General features: G+C 44.3%; 1 protein-coding gene, 1 non-coding gene and 1 pseudogene across 2 annotated transcripts; all 3 read right to left on the bottom strand.

Annotated features, from left to right (window-relative positions):
• Positions 1-294: 294 nt before the first annotated feature.
• On the bottom strand, positions 295-386 carry TRNAI-UAU (transfer RNA isoleucine (anticodon UAU)). The gene is given in 2 exon segments: positions 295-330; positions 349-386. It is a non-coding gene; the product is annotated as a tRNA-Ile (tRNA).
• A 1,430-nt stretch (positions 387-1,816) lies between these two features.
• On the bottom strand, positions 1,817-3,273 carry LOC129507834 (oligosaccharyltransferase complex subunit OSTC-like; annotated as a pseudogene).
• A 3,199-nt stretch (positions 3,274-6,472) lies between these two features.
• GPX5 (glutathione peroxidase 5) lies at positions 6,473-14,037 on the bottom strand. The gene is made up of 5 exons (XM_055323208.1): positions 13,951-14,037; positions 10,876-11,029; positions 8,288-8,405; positions 7,740-7,839; positions 6,473-6,679 (listed from the first exon to the last, which is right to left on the bottom strand). The coding sequence occupies exons 1-5, from the start codon at positions 14,035-14,037 to the stop codon at positions 6,473-6,475; spliced, it is 666 nt and encodes a 221-aa protein (XP_055179183.1).
• Between the last annotated feature and the right edge of the window lie 334 nt (positions 14,038-14,371).

Here is a 14,371-nt window from a genome sequence, read left to right on the forward strand (position 1 = left end):
GCCTCCGCGGGGAGCCTGCTTCTCCCTCTGCCTGTGTCTCTCAAGAATAAATAAATCTTTAAGAATCTTTTTAAAAAGCACAGCAAGACTGTCCGCGTTTCAAGGAGTTAAACAGGCACAGCGGCACCTTCAAGTAATGTCCACGTGTACCTTAAGTGCGGGCCTGAGTCTCTGCCTCTCACTGATTTGACTGCTGGGGGTCGCGGGGCTGCGGTCAGATCCCGGCGGCTGCTGTGGAAGCTCTGGGACCCTGAGCTCAGAGCCGGGCGCATCGCGCCTGAAGAGCGGCAAAAGTGCTCCAGGTGAGGCTCGAACTCACAACCTCGGCATCGCCCACAGCCACCGCCATATAAGTACCGCGCGCTAACCGATTGCGCCACTGGAGCGGCGCGGACGGGCGGCCGCCGAGGTGTCCGTGTACTCACGTCCGCCCCCAGGCGCGCGGGCTCCGGGGGGCGGGACCCCGGAGTGGGGCCGCGGGACAGCGGGGCGTGAGGCTGCGCTCGGCCTCCCCCGCGCAGGTGCAGCCCGCGTTGCCGCTCGCTGCCTCCCAGGGACCCTGAAGCCTCCGGAGAGCTACTAGTTCCCTTCAGGAAAGCAGCGTTTTTCAGACACGCAGCGGCAGCGCGGGCTAAGGAAATGCAGGAAACAAACATGGTAATTGCTTGAAAATGTTCCAAAGTCTCCTACTCAAATCCGCTGTTTCCGTGTGTATGTACGTCAGACTTCGTTCTAGGGAGATTTGCGTTGGAGTGTTTCGGAGTGGCCGTGACTGTCACTACACACACAGCCCTACACACACACATACATATGTGATACATGTGCATTTATGTTCTATTTTTAAATTAGAGACGTTTTGAATTTCTGCTCCTTTAATACATCTCATTGTGCAGGCAACAGTCTCAGATACATATTGTCACATATTCTGTTTAAAGCCAAAGGGCGCGATCCCTGGCTGGCGCAGCGGTTTGGCGCCTGCCTTTGGCCCAGGGCGTGATCCTGGAGATCCGGGATCGAATCCCACGTCGGGCTCCCGGTGCATGGAGCCTGCTTCTCCCTCTGCTGCCTCTCTCTGTGTGGACTATCATAAATAAATAAAGGCAAAGGGCCATAGGTACAGCTGATCACCTGTCCAGAGTTCTCAGTTTATGGAATCTAGCTTCTTTTATATTAATTTTTTTAAAGTCAGAAATGTCATCTCCAAAGATTGTTCAGGGAGCTGTACAAAGTAATCACTTTATTCAATATTATAGTTGTAGAAATGGAGTATATTTCTTTTTTTTTTCTTTCAGGTTTTAATTTTTCATTGGTGTGCCTCCAACTTTCTTCGTCTTCCCTTAAAAAATTTTATTTTTTTTTTTTTTTAATCTGTGAGAGATAGGGTGGTGGGGTCACAGGCAGAGAAGAGCAGCCAGCTCCCCGGCCAGTGCAGAGCCACACACTGGGCTCAGTCCCAGTTCCTGCAGATCATGACCTGCACCAAACCGAGTCATGACTTTACCTACTGCACCGCTGGAGTATATTTCCTTTAAGAAATAAAAACTAGGAAGTAAATGCCACCTAACATCATTGGTACATCATTATAGGCCAGCAGGAAAAAAATATTGTGATAAGCCTGTCTCTTTGATACCAAGCAGGCATTCTAGTTCAAGCTTTAATGCCTTTGTATGTTTTCACTAAATGAAGTGTTCACTTTTCTGCTGCTTTTCATTCTTTTCCATACTTCACATCCGAGGGTTGGTACAGCCTTTAAAACTTCATTGACAGGGACAAATTCAATATCCACTGATTTCTTCTCTAAAGGCATTCTAACGCATCAGACGCCGGGCAGGTCCATCCTCCCGAATACTCTCGCCATGACAAAACTCAATAGGACACAGAAAAATCCAGTGAATATAAGAAGAAATCTATTGAGTTTTGGAATGTTTGGTGCACCCCATGATCCAGGATCATGAGCCCTTAGCCTCCCATTGTAAACAGGAAGATGGATGCGAGTCCTTCCAAAATTAATTGTCCATTTACTTTGTAGGCCAAGAAAGCTACTGGTTTCTGAGGCCCATGTTCATTAGGCAGAGAGCCAACACCAGGAGGTTCAACAGTAACACATCAATGGTTATGCTAGTGATGAGGAAGTAAGACACCACCAGCAGAGCATACAAAGTCATGGCCCACAGTACACGCACCCAGGGTGGCTTCTTCAGCTTCAGGTTGGGGCATTCAAGCACTAGCAAGGGGACTCGGTACAAAGTCTCCACGTTGGTGGTGGCAGAGGTGGCTCTTGACCTCTGTATTATTTTATTTTTATTTAACACTATAACATAAACTATTTTCCATGATGGTCAAGCTAAAGGAAACACTGATAAAGCCCTTGCTGTTGGGTTGGACCTGTTCTAAGGACTGATATAATGACTCATTATTCCACATTTTTATATATTTGTAAGAGACAATGTTCAATCCGTCCACTGATCTATCACAATTTAACTGGATGTCTTTGACCTGTGTTCTGATAAAGACATTTGGTACATTTTAGACTTGCAGGATCAATGTTCTAGAACAGAGGCTATCTTTCTGATTCCATGGCTTCTCTTCCTGGGAATATCCCAGCCTAATATAAAGAGCTAGCTCAGGACTTGGTCCTGGGGAAGAGCCAATGGTCTGAACAACCCATTGGTCCTCTCTTGTCCATGATCCCAAAACTATAAACATTATCTTCTGAACAGGACTACGGACTTCCTAGCTGAGAAATCAGTCTCTGACAGGACACTGTGCCCAGCATCTTTAACACTTTCTTAGTGAACGTAGATGTTTTCTGAGCCAGGTTTGGGGCTAAGGTTGTAGTGGCAGGGTGTATAAAACGTACGATGAGTCAAGGCTAAGATTTCATGATGGTGTGCAGATTATTTTTTTAAACTAATGAAGCCACAAAAGGTTATACTTAATCTTATTTTCCACTTATTTCTTTAAAGAATCAAAGGATGTAAATTAATCTTTTCTAATAAATATATCACATCAGGTACAGCACTTTCAATTAGGGCTATTCTTTGGTTTAGTTTGTGGAGAGACCCACAGACTCCAACAGACTAGAGAGACCATAGGGATCCCAATCATGTATCCTTTTTGTCTATCTGTCTGTCTCCTTGGGAAGATGGCTTCAGGTACTGCCCAGGCCATGAACTTGGGAGTCAACATCAGGCCTTCCACTTGGCCTATTCTACTGTGACAGTTCTTACACCACATGCCAAGATGCAGCAGTTTGCCAATTACCACATACATCATTCTAACTGGACATTTGGAGACAAGAGAAATTTCTATCAGATGGATCCATGGCCTTAATGGATGCACTGTGAACCAGACTTGGGCAGGGGCTGCATCTGCTGCTTAGTCCTCAAAGCCTCCTAATCAGAGGCCATGATGACACTTTGGGCCTTCCAGTATCAATGTCAACCTGGATCTTATGTCCAACAGTCCTTGAAATGTAAGGGTATTTCTCTTTATTGATTTTATGGTTACTGAGTGAATGGCTAGAAGTTCCTTTAGGAAAAGACTGGGAAATTACTTTCTATGTATTTGTGGTGGTATCACAGGATCCTACCTTCTCAGGACCCGGCTTCTTCTTTTAGTCCATGATTCTGGGTCTGAAAACTGGTTCAAGATTAAAAGCCAAGCAAGGTGTGGTGATTTTATTTTTAACTGGGGCTGCTGCCTCAGCTTCCTGGTTCTCTATTCTTGCTTTCTTCTGATTGTATAGACAATGATTACCTTTGTTGGATGTTCATCTACCTTGCTTCTACGGATGATGTGTTCTTTGAATCCATCTCCAACACTCCACAGAGTTCACACACACACATAATCACACATGCACACACACACACACACACACACACACACACACTCTAATGAATGAATGCTGCCATCTCTGGCCTTCAGGATTCTATAATCTGCATTGCTAACAGTGAGGCTACTTCTATAGCAGAATTTCTTATCAGTCCAGGCCTTTAGAGGACACTCACCACCGAACTTTTCAGTGATCCTGCACATTCTGTTTTATTTTTTCAAATCCATGCAACACATTGTCATCAGCAGGTTTCTAGCATTACATAGTAAAACCACTCTAGGCTGGCCACGTCTTTCAGCTTTTGATCCCTCCTTTCTGTCATTAGGCACAATAGTCCTGGCATTTCTACTGCATTTACTGAGAATCATTTTTTTTTTTTTTACAAGCAGGAGAATCCAGTGTGTTGGGTTCTTGCCAATGTGTAAAGTTTCTGCACTTTGGAAAAATGCCCCAAGATCAATGAACTCTCCTTTAGCTAATTTCGTGTCCCATGCCCCTTGATCCAGAACTCTCAGAATCTAGTTCTTTATGGGACAGATGTTGAGTAGATGGCAGAGCACATAATGTTTGGCAGAACAAAAGCCTCTGCATTGTCATCAAGCAAGAATGATGTGCTTATTCTTAATAAGAAGAACTGGGAGTCTTGGGAACTCTGGGGATTTAGATGTTCTAAAGCATCCAACCAGATGTCTCCATCCAGTGTCTCAAGATTCTATTCTTTTCCAATCAAGGCCATGACCTGGGCATAGAAGGTAATTAGTTTGAGAATTTAACCATATTTGGAGCTCTACTATCCCTACAATTAAGTCTTGGACCTGAAACTTAGCTTTTTGTGCTCTCGAGTTGCAGGATATGAGAGGTTCTTCATCTCCTCTTATGGAGGCACTTTGGCTTCTACAGTTAGCCTTTATTTGGTCAGATATAATCCTCAGCCTTTAATAATCTCTCTCCAAAGCACCAATTTCTTCTAGTAACAATCTTAAAATTGCCTTAAAATTATATCACCTTAAAAGTACCACCTCTCTCACATTTCTCAAGCACCTGATACCATATCCTTTCACCAGTGTACCACCTCATTCAGGTTTGGTGAAAGTTCTAAAAATTGCTATGGGTTGCATGGGTGGCTAAATCAATAAAGTGTAAGACTCTAGGTTTTGGCTAAGCTCATGATCTCAGGATTGTGAGATTGAACCACATGTCAGGCTCTGCACTGGGTGTAGAGTCTGCTTAAGATCTCACTGTCTCTCTCTCTTCCTCAGCAACCCCCCTTAAAAAAATAAAAAATAAAAATTGCTCTGCTGCTCTGTGCAATGGCTGTTTGTGCTCCACCCATCCCAGCACTGCTGAGCAGATGGTGGGTAGTTCAGTTTCAAAACTATTATCTTAGCATCTTCTTTCTCACATTCCTTCTGGTGCCAACCACTGCAGGTTAGGTTACCAATAAAGTCTCAAAGATGGAGACATGCATGCAAAGCTTACTATAGAGCACTAGGTCAGGATCAACAGAAAGGCATCAGACCCTTGGGCATCTCTGCAGCTGGGATGGCCCTCCAGAGCTGCCCTAGGTTGAGAAGTCAAGTCTTGCTTCTTATGCCCCTCATGGAGCAGTAATTGGATACATGCTGCCCCTGGAAAGGGGACATGACCTGAACCTGAGATAATTCCCAATAAGGGGTGACAGTTGAGAGCTGCCAGGTGACAGCCTTCCAAGGATCTGGGAGGATAATTTCTTCTATCCAAGGGGTTCAGGTGATTTGGGAAACACATCATCTGTGGTAGTCACAGTGAGAAAGAAGAGAGAGATGAGACAAGTTTGAGTACAAGATAGGGTATAAAAACTACCACAGTGATGCCAGATGCTGTAGAAAACATTTTATTGGAGACAGTGCAGAGCTGGTTCTGAAGCTGAAGAATCTAGGATGGACAAGGGAAAGCCCATCCTTCAAAGGATGCATTGTCCAGGTGTCATGACCTGAGTGCACTACAAGTCAGACAGCAGGGAAGTTTCTGTAGGATCTAAATGATAGAGAGGCTCCGGGTCCCACTACCATGGAGATGTCCTTCTCTTCATGCAAGGCAGTCTCCTGCTCCCACTCCACCTTAGAGCTCATAAACCAGAACGACAGGTCACTGTGTATATGGGAGGGTGAGTTTCATGGATGAACACTGGTCTCAAAGACTTGGAAACTGACAATACGTGTTTGTCACGGTGGAGGGCAGGTGTTATAAGGTGGAAACTCGGCTGTATGGCTACCATCCCACTGTTATTTCTACACTTTTAGAGTGGAAAGAGAAGGGGGAACATTCTGTCTGGAACGTTCTTTTTCAGGATGTTGTGGCAGACTGAACCATCCTCATGGAACGCTGATTTTCTTTTGATGGACACGACCGATTAAATTTATTTATATTAGAGGTCTAAGGATTTAGAGGTTCCATTCTTTTGTTCTTCTTCCACATATGGATTCTTGCAAGGAGAAATAGCAGTAGTCTTCTGAATATAAATCTGCTTGATAGAGAGTGGGAACTCTGGCGGTACAGCGTGCTTTGGTCAAGGGCAGGCCATTTAGAAGAATGTGGTGAAATCTGGAATTTTTTAAAACACGTCTTATGATGAGAAGCAGGGTTGCTCCTGCCTTCCTATTTCATTTTGAGCTGTTTCAGGTAGACCAGGATGTCTGCCTTGACAGTGCTGATGGGAGTCCGGTGGAACCAGCGCAGGACAGGGACTCCATCGGGCCCCACCAGGAACTTCTCAAAGTTCCAGCGGATATCGTGGACCTTTACAGGATCCCAGGAGATGTGTCTGAAGGAGCCTAGAACCTCTGAGGGGTGAGGGCAGGAGAGCTGGAGCAGAAATGGAACAAACTGCGTCATTTCTGCTACTGTCACCCACAGGGGATCTGCTCCCTCCCATGCCTATATATTCTAATTTCTTGTGATTCTTAACAAATCCTTTGGATTGCCACCACATCAATGATCAAGACAGTTGTAGATATAACAGTAAAAGCCTGTTCCCTCTTCCTGTGCCCCTGTGCCCCCGGTGATCACAAAGCAATGCTGTTATGGGTAAGATATGTCACTTCTGTTGGCTGTTGGTTTCCTTTTGTGCAAAGTCAACAATTTAGATTAGAATGGGGTTCACCAGGTCTTAGGGCTCCTGGGCCAGTAGCATTCCAAAAATATCTTTGGGATCAACGTGGAGTTCCAACATTTTGTTTTGTCAAATTAACAAAACTTTTGAGAAGCATCATTTAATTTAAAAAAGATTATTGTAAGAATAAATTGCAAATAGGTCCTAATCTTAGAATAAAGGGAAGCCCTTATAAGTCAGTTGAGTTTATGAAACCCTCTGACATTGTCCTATTTTCTTCAATTTGCCGAAGGTATATAAAAATCTCTGAGTTAGGTGCTGGCCCACTGTCTAGCATTTAGGAACAATTAACGCTGGTGGTTAGTTAGGGACCCTGTTAGCCTCCAGTTCTCTATATCTGAAAGTCAGTGTTTCATAAAAGGCACTTACTACGTGGTATTAGCCTATTTATTTCTATGCTCCTCTCTCCAATAGGAACCATCAAGGACTAGGGACTGTGTCTTATTCTTCTTTATATCAGTATTATTTAGCTAACTGCCTCATATTCAGAAAATGTACCTTGATGAATGAAGGTTAATGAGCAAAAGAGGGTGGTCCTTGGAAACACAGCCACTCTTCGCAGCCCTCTACATCACAAAAGCCAGAATCTCATAAATCCTAACAAATTAAACCCAGGTCCCTACACTAATGTGTAGACCTCTAGCCAAGAGTCCAATGCCACTTCCAGGCATGACCCTTGGGTCCATTTCCAGCACAGTAACTCTACGATAGGAATGCTAGGGAAGAAGAGGTTTGGGTCAGTGATTCACTCACCTTCAAGAAGGTGAAGACTTTCTGTTCTTTTTCACCATTCACATCCCCTTTCTCAAAGAGCTGGAAGTTAGGGACATAGCCTCTGCCTGGACGGACATACCTAAAATGAACCACAGCATTCCCAGGAAGCTCCAGAATGTAGGAGAGGAGGCTACAGTGGGGCACCAGGTCTGGGGTTCATGGGAAAAGCAGGAGGAAGGGCAGAGATGGAAAACAGAGCTGAAAAGGGAAAATACAGGCCATTTCTAGACTGTGGGCTCCCTGATTCACAAAATTCTTCTCTTTACTGCAACCTGACCCTGTGTTCTGTGTACAGCCTCTGTTCCGGCTTCCTCTGCGTTCCTGCTCCTTTGTGGTCCAGCAACATCTCATCTCAGAGAGGAGAAGAGTCCCTGGACACTGCCAGACTCACATCAGGCTAGGACAAAGCTGATGTCAGCTTGCAGGTGCCCCTAATCTGCCACCCACTCAGGGAGTCCCCAGCACAAAAGTGGCTCTGCAGTCTGAAAAAAGGTAGGCCTCCTGTGGGGTTCCTAGTAGGCACTTACTTCAGCCCCGGAAGGATCTCTGAGTTCTCTCCTGGCTCCTGCTTCCCAAATTGGTTGCAGGGAAAGCCCAATACAACCAGGCCCAAGGGCTTCAGCTCCTCCTGAAGTGAATTCAGTTCTGTGGGTAGATAAGGGACAATAAGGAGACCTTGTGTAGAGAAAGATCTGTGGGATTGACCCATTTCCAGGGCAACAGAGCCCTAGGGGAGGAAATATCTCTAGATTGGAGAGACTCTCAGTGGCAGGGCTGCAGTTAGATGCTGGAGCTCCAGACATGCATTCCAGAGCCTTTTGTTATAGGGTAATAGTTCCCAAATCTCTGGCACATCAGAATCAACTGAGAGCCCTTTCTGATAAATAGGGAAAATCAGGTCCCATCCCAGAGAATTCTGATTCCCTTCTTCTGAGATGAGTCCCAGTCTTTAATATAAAAACTTCACAGGGTTATTGTAGATTGTAAAATGTATAACTGCCACTGTATGGAGGGTTATTGATGGGTATAGTTTCATTTTGGCAAGATGAGAAAGTTCTGGAGATTTGTCTCATAAGAATGTGAATATACTTAACACTACTAAGGAGTACACTTAGAACTGGTTAAAATTGTAAATTTTATATTACATCTTTTGTTATATACACACACACACACACACACACACACACAAGCTTGCCTTCCCTGGTTGGTTACTTGCTAAACTGAATCTGTCTTTTTTAAAGGAAAGGACACAGATGAGGAGAATGGGTTTTTCTCCTCTGTACAGACTGGGTGCTCTGGGTGGAGCAGGGATAAGCCTGACAGAGGCAAGGAGAAACAGAGAAATTCTAGGTCCAGCTTCCTGGAACAATCCTCAGGATGTTGAAAAGACATTCTACCCCATGGTCCTCACTGACATAGCAAAACACAAGTTTGCTCCTGCCTTCTTCCACTGTTTTCCAATTTGATTGCTCAGCTTTTTATAATCAACTTCTCTGTTAACGCTTTCTGGGCTACATGGCTTCAGTCCCCTGACAAACACCAGCCATACCACTTAGATTCTGCACAGCCAACTGGTCAACTGGTACCACCTCTTAGTCCTGTTCTTTTCCTTTCCCTTCCTTCCTTCCTTTCTTCCTTCCTTCCTTCCTTCCTTCCTTCCTTCCTTCCTTCCTTCCTTCCTTCCTTTTTCTTTCTTTTTTTAAAAACTAGAGATTGCCTTCCTGATTCCATATAGTTCCTCAGTATTTCTCCCCACATCCTTCCCCTCTGTCCTCAGTCACTGTACATGATCACTTCCTCTAGGAAAGAGACAATAAATTAGGAATCCTGTCTTCCAGTCCTTGAGCAACTAACTATTGCTTAGTGTCCTTGTCTGTTATGTACAAAATGGGAACTGACTAAATTGATTTTCAAAGTCAGTGTAAGCTGGTAAGATGAATTATGGTCCAACACAGCCTTAAAAAAGAATGAGGAGATGGTCTGAACTCTAAAGTACTTTATTAATTAAGACAAAGAGCAAAATGGGATGTAGTATTTATATTATGTTATAACTGGGTGGGAGAGAAGCAGAAAAAAACCTCTACCTATGTATTTTCCTCTGAAGGGAGGGGGGAGGAGGTGGAAAGACTTCTCACTCTAAACTTTTTGATTCCCATAATTTATGAGCCCTGAATATATTACCTGTTTACAACATAATCAAAAACAACAAAAAATGAAGTTATTATTAGTTTAAATATAAGTCCCTCTGTTTCTGGTAACATTCATCCTATTCACTATTATTATTATTTTTTTAAGTAGGCTCCACTCCCAGAATGCAGCCCATCACAGGGCTTGAACTCAGAACCCTGAGCACAAGAGTTAGATATTTAACCAACCAAGCCACCTAGGCACACTCCATCCTACTCATTATCCATTGCTTTCTAAACCACATGGTCTGAGATATGAGAAAGATAAAATCTCTCCTTGAGTAACATACAGAGAGGCGGAATCTCCATCTAGGAGGCCTTCAGTTGGAGCAGGAAGATTCCCCCATCACCACCTGCTCTACCAACTCTCCAGCCAAACGCAGCTCCAGGTATAAAACCCCATCCCCCTCTCTCTGTCTTTGTCAGTTACCTGTAAAACCCTAGAAAAGTTTCAAAAACATTGTTTCTGTCTCTTGTATTCACAGAGGAGAGTTCTAGAATCGGTGGAGAGGCTCCTAGTCCTCAGAGATCTATTGATTCTCCTGGAAATTCTCAGGAGCAAAGCAGAAGCAGGACATGCGGAGGGAATCAGCAAACTTTTTCTATAAAGGTCTAGATAGTAAATACCTTAGACTTTATGAGCCAGGTGGTCTCTGTCACCATTATCATCAACTTACTCAACTCTGCCTGGAGGCGTAAAATCAGTATGAAGGGCATGGGCATGGCTGTGTTCTAATAAAACTTTGTTTACAAAAGCAGGCTAGCCAGATTTGGCCTGTGGGCCATTGTGGCTTCTGACATCAGGGAACCAAGTCACTTGACCATGAGCATTTATTTTCATATGTAATTAGAATATAATTCTAATTATGATTTAGAATATGGTGAGCTGGAAGATTCAGCCCCAAGGAGATCTGGCTATGAATTCTTACCAGGATACTGAGCTGTCAGACCACAATAGGTGGCCACATTGACAAAAAGAACATGCTTGCCCGCATACTGCTTGAACTGAATGCGTTCATTTCCATTGAGAGTGAGGGCTTCATATTCATAGATGGTGCCTTTCACATCTTTGTAGCAATCCATCTAGAAGATTTAAAAAATGATGATATTAATAACAACAATTCCTAACATCAGTGTAAGCTTTCAAAGCACTCCAAGTAATACCTGCATTAAATGAAAACAAACCAGGAAACAAACAGGAGTTATCTAAGGTGTGTGTGACAGGATAGAAAGTTAAGTCTTGTGATTTAGAAGCCAGTGATTTTCAAGCAACAGTCAAGTCTCCCCTCCTGTTATCCTGGAAGAGGCAGGACACCAGGAAATGTGCTGGGATAAGATGAACAGAGCAGAGATTCATGAACTGGGATGGGAAGTTCTGGAAGGAAGCAGGGGCGGAAGAGAAAAGCCCACTGCCTTTTGTGCTTCTGTGAGAATGAGGATACTCATTGGCTCTGGGTTGGAGATATTCTGTCTGGATTTTCCCAGTGAAGGGAAGGTTTGGGATTGCTTATATAGTGGAAAGAACTCTGATCTGGGAATCAGAAGCCAGCTCTGTGGTCAGATTCCCTTGTGAATCTGGGCAAGTCTCATCCTTGACATTCAGTTCCCCCACTGGTAAAATAACATTCACCTACATTCCTGACAGGTCCTCAAGGGGCCTTCCCAGTTTAACATTCCAGAACCTAATATTAGCCCTGCCTGAAACAGTGTTCTCTCTCCTGTCACTCTCGTACTCGCATGATAGTCCTACAAGCCGCTACTGTGGAACTCTTTCTGTGGCTCCCAGCGGAGGAGGTGGAGAGCCCAAATCCACCTGCTAGTGCTACTAAAATCTATCTGGCAGCACCCAGCTGCACACCGGCTGCTCCCCACCCCACTGTGCTCTAGGTATCTAATATTTGCCTTCACCACTGGCTCCATCTATTCTATTCCTCCCCAAATCTCCTGAACATATTGGAGCAGAATTCCATGTAACACAAATAAATTCCACATAACAGAAATTAGTTGTCCATGACATTCTCGTCACCTGTTCTTAGGTTAAATTCCTCTGCAAGGCAGATCTCACCTTATTCTTCCTCCACTGTATCTATATAGGGTCCATGAAGGACTCCTTTTCCTATCTTGGGAAAGCTGCTGCCAGTTGCTCATGGAACACAGGGAGTACAAAACAGGAAGTGTGAAAAGGAAGCCAGCAAACTACATGGTGAGAATGAGGAAAGAGGAACCGATCAGAGAAAGGGGAGAAGGACATAATCTGATAAGGAAGGTCTAGATTTAAACTAGGATTAAATCAGACTCCCTGGAAATCCAATGAACTAGAAAGGATTTCAGCCAATCACTACCTGTCCCGATGCAACACAAACAAAACTAGACTTTCTCCAACTTTCTAGGCCAACTGCTTCCATGACTAGCACACTGGACTCTAGTACTCGGTCCCTGCTCTGGGGCAGAAAGGTGCCTTCTCTGTGCAGGATTTTGCACTTTCCCCTGAGTGCATACACAGACACATGCCAGCAAAACTGAGATGTGCATAGAGAGAATACTGTATGAAAACATCCATCTCAACTTCCATAATGCCAGGTGCTAAGTTAAACGTTTTAAAGAAATTATCTTTTTTTTCCCCTTTGTACTGCAATGAAAATTACTGAAAATCATGTTAAGTAACCAGAGTATGGGAATTTAGAGAGACTCTGAACTGGAAAGCCCTTTCCAGGCCAGCTTACTCCTGACACTCATTGCTGCTTCAAATGTATGTAAGTCCATATGATATGTCTCTAATACCTCCAGACTCAGTTTTTTATTAAGCAAATTCTATAGCTGAGGATCCAGGGTCTTCATACTCAACTAGGCAGCACTGAGTCACAGAAAAGCCACACCAATTCTCAAAAGTAGAGTCACCCAGGAGGTTCTCTGGTCAACTTCAGAGTGGTAGGAAGATCTTACCAGAGCTGCCTTTTACTGAGCACATTATATGTGTCATAATTATTGTTCTACCCACAAGGTAGATACGGTTGTCCACAAATGTATATGAGAAAGCAGAAGCTAACAAAGGTAAAGGGACTTGTCCAAGACCAAAAATGATTGCCCCACTACACGGATGAAAGGTTGCTTGCCTCTCACTTCATGATTCCATCTTGCCTCCAAGTCATCCAGATCATTGCTCTCCTTCCCAGAGCTGCCCCTCCCTATGTTATACACACATTTCATCAATAAGGCAACTGAATTATGAACTAGGACTAGACTGATGCCAGAATCCAAAACCCCTGATTCTAAATCTGTTTGTTTTAGATCTCCAATTTCTTTCTTTCTATCTATCTATCTATTATCTATCTATCTATCTATCTATCTATCTATCTATCTATCGAGTGTGTGCTCACACACACACATGTGTGCATGTGCACGGGAGGTGGGGAGAGGCAGAGGGAAGCAGACTCCCTACTGGGCTCAGTCTCAGGACCCTGAGATCATGACCTGAGCCAAAGGCAGATGCTTAATCAACTGAGCCACCCAGGCGCCCCTAGACCTCCAATTATTTTTGCCCATGTTTTATATTTCTCTGATTAACTCTCTGATTTTATCCATTTGCAAAAAAACTTCCACATTGGTTTTTTCCTTCTTGTTGTAGGTGTCCCACTGAGCTGCATCAGAGATGACCTGGCTCACCCTCTCCTCCAAACCTTGCCACCCACCATGGTGCCCACTGCTTCCCCTGCCTGGTGTCCAGCTCTGATGCAGATACTGACGTGTTGGAAGAGTATCCAGGTAATCCTAACTAGAGATGGAGGAGAGCAAGGACTGCAGGAAGGAGACTCTTCCCTACCTATATTCAGCCCAAGGAGCATCCATTTATAGGAATGAAGAAGAGGCAAGTAGAAAAGAAAGGTTAATGGAAAACCCCAAAATGAAAGAAAGCAGAGGTCAGAGCCTTACAAGAATGACTGGAGCAGGACAGAACAGTGACTCCACCTTGGGGCCCTGCCCCACCCTCTCTGGAGGCTGCTCACCTTCGTCTTCTCAGGCTTGGCATTTGTCTGCACAAAGCTGACTAGCAGAATAGGCAAAACGTAGGAGGCCCCTAACCATGCAGTCATGACTAGTCCGTAGATGTAGTTTTTGAGGCTGGGATCTCACACACCCTGGCAAGCTTTTGATCCTCTAGCCAAGGCTGTGCACACCAATTGCAAGGATTTCTGTGGCATGAGTGGGGATGTAGAATTTAAACCACATCCTCACCCACACACACCCCCATGGGCATTCTGTGCTCACCAGTGCGATGAGGACCTGGGACTCATATAAATTCTGGCAGAATTGTGAAAAGGTGAGGGCAAGCATCCATGGTCTTGAAGATTACTGTCTGTTTTAATCAAGTGAATAGTAGTGTCCAGATGCAGACAAAACCTCCCCAGCTTTTCAGTAGAGTCACTA

Source organism: Nyctereutes procyonoides, unplaced genomic scaffold, assembly GCF_905146905.1.
Source record: "Nyctereutes procyonoides isolate TBG_1078 unplaced genomic scaffold, NYPRO_anot_genome, whole genome shotgun sequence".
In the NCBI taxonomy this organism is placed as follows: Eukaryota; Metazoa; Chordata; class Mammalia; order Carnivora; family Canidae; genus Nyctereutes; species Nyctereutes procyonoides.

Coding starts and splice junctions, on each gene's coding strand:
- GPX5 (XM_055323208.1), bottom strand. CDS start 14,037: ATGACTGCATGGTTAGGGGCCTCCTACGTTTTGCCTATTCTGCTAGTC. Junction 8,406..10,875: donor TCTGACAGCTCAGTATCCTG/GTAAGAATTCAT, acceptor ATCTACCCACAG/AACTGAATTCACTTCAGGAG. Junction 7,840..8,287: donor GAGATCCTTCCGGGGCTGAA/GTAAGTGCCTAC, acceptor GGTTCATTTTAG/GTATGTCCGTCCAGGCAGAG.